This window comes from Montipora foliosa, chromosome 7 (assembly GCF_036669935.1).
Source record: "Montipora foliosa isolate CH-2021 chromosome 7, ASM3666993v2, whole genome shotgun sequence".
In the NCBI taxonomy this organism is placed as follows: Eukaryota; Metazoa; Cnidaria; class Anthozoa; order Scleractinia; family Acroporidae; genus Montipora; species Montipora foliosa.
The window spans coordinates 10,260,561-10,268,060 of record NC_090875.1 but is presented as its reverse complement, the minus strand read 5'-3'; the positions used below and the strand labels follow the sequence as shown (position 1 = coordinate 10,268,060).

Below are 7,500 nucleotides of genomic sequence, written 5' to 3'. Positions count from 1 at the left end.
GGCTTTCTTGTCTATAATTCCCATAGCTAGAACGGCCTAGCTGCAAGCATTTTTAGGTCCCATGGCCGTTCAATGAATCTAAAGGAAATCTTCATCTTTAAATTGAGAATTGTCGTGTTAATCAGTAGATGAAAAATTTGTACTTCCAGAATTAAGGGCTTCTGTGATTGCGTTGATTATTGTCAATAATGTAATGTCCATTTTATTGGTTCTACAACCAATGAGTTCAAAGTCAGATTTCGGAACCACAAGTCAGTCATGAGTACGAAGAAGAAAATCTGTGAAGTTGCGATATTCTTTAACAAAGAAACTCGTGTTTTATCTGATTTCGGTTTCGTTATCATCGAACAAATTTGCAATTATAGCGATCACAATAGCCTCGACGACCGCTTGCTTACAAGAGAAGCTTTTTGGAGTTCACAACTTTGCACCCTTCAACCTTACAGGTTGAATAAAAGATCAGAGTTCAACTCTAGGAATAGAATTAGATATAATGATATATCCTGGGTCTTATCACCCACAAGTGTTTTCCTTTTTGACTTGTATAAAAGGTGTTTGGCTTTTTATTCTTCAGATCTTTCAGTGCATCAATCGTTGAAAGGCCCAATCAGGGATCTTGTTACAGGGCTGAGAGTAGAGCACACAATGCTGGAGTTCAGGGGTGTTCATTAGTTAGGTTTTTGTTATTAACCATTCAAAGGCCCTTCCTTTCGGATCCTGTTACGAAGAAAGGTGAGCTCGAAAGCGCCTTTGTTCAGGAGCTTTGTTTTGCGATTTTGATACGACATTATTATACTTTTCTTCATTTCATTACGTAACACCTTCGAGGGCCAGTCCCTATTTTTTTACACGTTAATTTTATTGTTAATGGTATTCAATTTTTTTTTAGCCCATTTAAGACTAAGTCATAGACAATTTTTATTCCAAGTATTTTTAATCCTGTCGCACTTATCTGAAGAAGCCCGAAGAGCGAAACGTTGTAACAATAACAATACATCAACTATAACCGCCACACTTACACACATTGTTTACTCAAGACTAATCTCACTACGACTTTGAAAAGAACACGCTTCATGCAGAACAATAAATCTTAAGAGTGTGATAAAAGGTAATTGTGAAGAAGAGCTCCCCGAAAAACCTGTCGGCCAATTGTCACAATTACCGTGTTAAAAACAGTCTTCAATTTCCTGGAAATATAGAGGGCTTAAGCTTAAATTAGTAAAACAGGGGAAAGGAAGCGTGCCAAAAATAAAGATAATTAAATCACAATATACAAATTTAGTATAAATACACAGGTGATTATACAAACTCGCGCGCTCTCATTGGCTCGCTATCTCGGATTATCAGCCGATAATCACCTTCACGGACAAAATGGCTGCCAGTAGTCGTTTTGCCACTGTAAGTTGAAGATGATTTCTCGTTGAAAGTTTTTTTTTCTCTTTTTTGAAATAATCACCTGTGTATTTATACTAAAACAATTATTCGCCTCAGGCTCAGTGATTATCGGTGAATATTCACCTCGACTTCGTCTCGGTGAATATGCACCAATAATCACTTCGCCTTCGGCGAATAGTTGTTAAATAGTCTACAGAAATAATTTAGCGTTAGTGAACAAATAGGCTAATTTTCATGCCAACCATTGATTGATTGATTGACTGACTGACAGACAGGGACTGACTGACTGATTAACTAATTGATTGTTTCATTAAATTACAACCATTCAAGGCAGTGGTTTTTGATGGGGAGGACCAAGCATTTCAAGCAGTCATAAGTGGAAAGGTGCGTTTACTGTTGCGTTTTACAAAAAAGGCAATTTATCTCTTGCGATGTCATTTACTGCAGTTTCGTGCTATGGACAGGAAATTCTTTATCTAGACATCTTTTTTGATTGGATTCCTTCCAAGTTCTGTGCGCCCTTCAGATTTTTTAACTTGCATTGAATAACTTTGCAAAGTAGTATGCAACTACTGACGTTGAAGGTGTAATTTGCCGGTGCGAAGGAAGGTAAACTAGTCGCTTGGCGACGGTGATAGGGCAACTGAACAATCAGAGTCCTAGTCTGGATTTGAACCGACCTCCGTAACACCAGTTGGATGCTCTACCCATTGAGCTACTAAAACTCGTGGGAGCTAGTCCTGATTATAGAATGAGACTTGCTGGCCTAGTGCAAGCTCTACAATGTCACACGTCGCAAATTTCAGAATGCAACTATTGATGGTAAAATAAGGACTCTGATTTTTCAGCTGTCCTCTCGCCTGTTGCTGAGCAACTAGTTTGTCGTTTGCAAGGTAGTATAGCATTTCTTCGTGGCATGTGAGGTCCGTGCGTCATCATTGTTCAATCAATTTAATGTTGGCTTACATCCCGTCTGTGCAAGACGAACGAGTAAACATGGATGTGAAGATGTAATTTTTCTCCACCCCAAATAATCTCATCGTTGGAAAATCTGAAATGCTTATCAAGTTGTGGAACTCGTGTAAATGCTGCCAAAAAAGTGTTAACCTGCCTGTTGAATTTAATAATATACACGGACCGTTTAACAGATATTCTTACATGATGTCGTGATGGCTAATTTGGTGTCCTTAAGGGCTGCTTTTCACCAGCGACGCAAGCGAACGCGGTAACTTGGGTCCCAAGTTTTGGTCTCAATGACCAAGACGCCACTGAGAATTTAAATCTTGTTTGTGGTTGCGTCGGAAACCAGCGCTAATAAAGAAACGGCGGTGTTTTTTGTGCCCCCAAAACTAATCTCTTAAAACGACTTCTTTTAGCTATGTCACATGATATTGATCTTTTCACTGCTGGCGTGAAAATAGCGATGTTTTAAAGAAACATATAGGTAGGGAGCTTAAGCATGTGACGTTTTCGGGCCTCTGACAGCAATCGGAAGTGGACATTTCCATTTACAATGAACCATTTTGTCGACAGATCAAAGCTGGAGACGTTCTCGTTATTCGTTACGAAGGACCCCGAGGAAGGTGAGTAACATAGGCTATTGTTCCTTTTGCAAGATTCTTAGCAATTCCAAAGGGGCCATTTATTCACACATTTCTCGCCATTGAAACGAACTATTTCAAGTGTATCTGAAAATGGCCTTTCACTTAGAGCACTGTTTCTCAATGCTATGGTTTCGCACTCCAATGATTTTATGCTGGAGGGAACGTTAAAGAAGCAATGGACTTTTTGTAAGCTCAATTAGCTTATGTAGCATTTAAAAATCTGGCCAACATGTTCACCTTATTTCTTTGGCCTTGTCTATCTATTCTTTTTTTGTGATCATTAAGTAATTGATCAATTAATTATTCTTTACAGGAGCCAATGACTGGCAGCATACAACTTCATTGTGTTTGCAGAGGGGCGTTTTTGCATACCAAGTTATTGTTTGATTAAGACCTGTTTTAAACATCGCATATTACATGTGCTGAATCTAATACAAATGAGCGAAAACAATAGATTTTTCTCATTTGCATTAGATTTGGCACATGTAAAATGCGACGTTTAAAACGGGCCTCATTTTCTCACGAAACCAGACCTTTCCAGCTAATCACAAGGCTTGCATGATAAATTATTACCCATGGGATTGAGAACGGTCATTCGTGCAAGCCCAATGTTATTTAAGAAGAACTCGTCTAAAAATAGCTTGATTTGTGAAAATTCCGTGACGTAGATCTGGTAGTGACCTTACGATCTACGGTGGCAAAGTCAGCGAGAACGCCAAATAATAGACCACTTTCATAAATGGCGACCAAATTTACATTCTTTTGTATTTATGTTAATTAGACCTACTGCCCTCGTTTTAAAACAAATATTCTTTTGAAATTTGCTCGTCGTAGCGAGGTTAGTAGGGCTTATTAGCATTAAAACAAAAGAATAATTTATTTGGCCGGCATTATGAAAGAGGTCTATAGACTTTAATGAGCAAAACAATGGCTCTGCGCGTGCGCGTTGAAGTTTGGTCTATTTCTTTTCCTCTGTGTCAATCTGCAACTTGAAATTACAAAATCTCAACTTCTGAAGAAGAAGACGCGAACTCACGGTGAATGTTTATTTTCTATCCTAGTTGTAACATTGTTCCTCCCAATTCAGTTCCTAGTTAGTTCGAATAGTTTGTGTGAACAAGCTGGAATATTCATGAAACACTTTGAGAAACACAAACTAGCTATCAACGATGAAATGATATATGAAATGGATCATATATGAACTGCGGATATAAAATCAAGTGAAGCTATGATCCTCGCAGTTATGAGCGCAAGTTTGCATTTGCGTAAAGAAGCCTGAAAAATTCACGACTTCAACCGCGTTGAAGTCCTGAAAATTTCAGGCTTCTTTTCGCAAATGCAAAAATTGCGTTTATAACTGCGAGGATCATAGCTTCGCTTGATAAACTAGCTATATTAAATGACACATTTCCTGGACGTCGCCTTCTTATGTCTTAATTAAGGTTCCTATTATTGGAATTGTAAGCTACTGGTTGTGAGCTCCCGTTCTTCAGGATGACAGCTAGGCCACTGATATACCTGTGTAAATCCAGATAATAGTAGGTAGTAGGCAGTCTTCAGACAAAACCCACAACTTTCACGTAAATGCGACGTATAGTTAATGAAGGGAAGGAGGCGCCTTACACTTGGGGTGCGGGGCTGGTGTAGTGGTGAGAGCGCGCGCCTCCCACCAGTGCGGTGACCCGGGTTTGACTCTCAGGCTCCGCATCATATGTGGGTTGAGTTTGTTGCCAACATTTTCAACATCACTGTTCAACAAAATCGAACGGATGTTGAAGAAAATGTTGAAGTCGTTGTCCCAGGCCTTGAGCACGAATTTCAACCATCTGCAGTAATTTCACTTTTCTGCACTCTGTTTGGGATAAAGTGACGTACTCTTAGCCAATCAACACGCTGAAAGTCTTCCATGTATATTATTAAGATACAGAATACCGATTATTCTACGATATTAAATATTGCAGTCATACTTTACCTATCACTTGTTGTAGATTAGCGTTTTTTTGTGCATTTGTCCTTAGCCCAGGAATGCCGGAAATGTTGTCACCAAGTGGTGCCTTGGTTGGCGCGGGACTGGGAAAAGGCGTGGCCTTAGTAACAGATGGGAGATTCAGCGGAGCTTCCCATGGCATTATGATCGGTCACGTGTCACCTGAGGCTCAAGTGGGTGGTCCAATTGCATTGCTTAGAGACGGTGATATAGTTGTCATAGACACGGAAAATGCATCGTTATCTGTGGTATGTGTATGAAGGGATAACCCTAGCTTATAAACCTTTCTTACGGTGATTCATTTCCCTTCATCGACTTGTTTGAATAAACTTAATTTTCATGATTCACTCCCCTTCGTCGCAGCACCACGGCTGATTCCTTGATTCTTTGAGAAACTTGTATTCTCATTAAAAATCATCGAACAAGTCGCGTCATAGAAATGCTAAAATTAATCCAATAGTACCAAAATGCCAGCCCTGACCAATCCTTCCTCGATCTGAGTACAATCTTAAATTCAACTCGATCCAGTTTTTGGTTCTGTCATGCACTAGCTGCTGCTATTTATTTGCGTTACTGTTGTTGCTTTTTTCTTTCTTTATCATTAATTTTGCTTATTTTGTTCAGTTACTTTTTGGCTACTGTAGTTATCATATTTTAATTACAACCCAATTAAGTAATTAGCTCGTTTAATCCCTGGTATTCTAAGTGGCTCTTTGTCCGATTAAGTTCCTTACTTTAAGAATGTCTCATATATTTGTGGCAAAATAAATAGATGTTTGTTGTTGTTGTTGTTGTTGTGTACCAAAACTAGAGTATTTTTGGTCACTTTGACCTTGATTTTGACCTGACGTCACCTACGCTATCTAGACAGAGAAACAGCGACAATCTATTTATTGTCTCGAAATTATAAGTGAGCGAAATTCAGTGAAATCAAGCAAGATTTAAAAATAACTGCTTAAAACCTTAAAGGAAGGTTTGAATCAAACAGCAAATACGAAAGGAGAGAGGGATGGGGAAAACTGAAGGAGATTAAAGGGGATTTGATAACTGTCCAGCCTAACCGTTTTCCAAAGTTTATCTTTATGCTTTGTAACTTAATTAAATTATGTATTAGCGGCTGACTCGGAGTGTTTTTCTCCGGATACTCCGGTTTTCCTTCCTCATCAAAATCGATTATCAGTCAATAACATCCAGCTGCGGGCGGATACCCTCCATAGGGATAACTTCCGGTATCCTTCCCTTTCATTGAAGTAAGTTGGTATTTTATAGACAGACATTTTTATGTTACGAAGCTTTGATTTGTGTTTTTAAAACCATATTCTGAGTTGAGGTCAAGTTGCATAACGAGAACTGGGGCGAGTAATTGGTAAAACTACACAAAATCAACTGCACTGCCGTGACACAGGCTCTTTGGCCTCTATTTTTTTTTAAGCAACTTCTGTTGTTTCGGTTAAAAATCAGAAGTGCTCTAACCAAGAATTCCTTAGTTCATATCACAAACTGTTTTGCCTTTAATTCGTTTTTTCAAACAACTTTTGGGTTATTGAAAAGTTTGTTTGTGCTTTACATCAGCTAGACGCTTAGTCATGAGTAATATTATTATAAGTTTTGCTAACTGGCTTTACGAAACGTGTTGCACGTGTGAAACGGCTACCATGTTGACTGTGGGGAAATAACTGATGTCTGTCTCTCACACAGTCCCTAAACGTTTTTTTTTTCTCTTTCAGGAACTTACCGATGAAGAGCTGAGTGCGCGAAAGACAGAATGGCTTCCCCCACCGCGGAGACTGACGGGATTACTTCACAAGTACACCAAAGTAGTTTCCAGTGCTCACGCAGGCGCGGTTACCTACTAGCGAAGACCTTCTAGCAAACGATGAGACTTCATTTAAAATAGATTTATGGATTACGGATTAATTGCGTAATCAAATGATTATATTTGTCTTACTTTTTGAAAATGGAACCTGAGGAGTCTCGAATATTACAAGAAAAAAAAGGGGGAGCGGCGGAGGGGGGGGGGGGGGGTGTGGGGTTTAACCACAGACAGTTCATCCGTCCAGTCGGATCATTCATCAAGACGAATCATCTGTCAAGTGTAAATGTTACAGACGGATCGTCTTCGTTGGACCAACTTGGCAAATTCAGATAGTTTGTCTAATAACTCGTCTCTGTACAAATACAGGAAAAGGGACAAAGTATCCACGTTAGTTCGTCTGTCAAGACGAACTTCCATGATAATTCGTAATTTCCTGTATTTGTATGCAGGCGAATTGTCAAACGACTGATATCTTCATAAATCCAGCCAATCATATGAAAAATGTGCTATTGTTCAATAATTTTGAATCACTCGGGCGAATCTTTCATGGTTAAAATTAGGGAATCATAGCATTGTCTAAATTACATTTTTTCAATATCAAAAAAATATATTATAAAAATTACTGCTATATTGCCTCACATGACAGTTAAGTGTCTTAAAACCTCAGAATGATCCTTGAAGGTGGAGCATTCTTCTGG

General features: G+C 38.9%; 1 protein-coding gene across 5 annotated transcripts in view; it reads left to right on the top strand.

Annotated features, from left to right (window-relative positions):
* LOC138010444 (dihydroxy-acid dehydratase 2-like) overlaps positions 1-7,500 on the top strand; it is a 60,432-nt gene that overhangs the window by 50,657 nt on the left and 2,275 nt on the right. For all 5 annotated transcript variants that reach the window (XM_068857409.1, XM_068857405.1, XM_068857404.1 and 2 more), the window contains 4 exons: positions 1,726-1,779; positions 2,929-2,978; positions 5,018-5,234; positions 6,714-7,500. The exon at positions 6,714-7,500 is cut by the window's right edge and continues 2,275 nt beyond it. In XM_068857409.1, the coding sequence (XP_068713510.1) occupies positions 1,726-1,779; positions 2,929-2,978; positions 5,018-5,234; positions 6,714-6,842 (450 nt within the window). In that variant the 3' untranslated portion in view covers positions 6,843-7,500. The remainder of the gene's footprint in view (positions 1-1,725; positions 1,780-2,928; positions 2,979-5,017; positions 5,235-6,713) is intronic.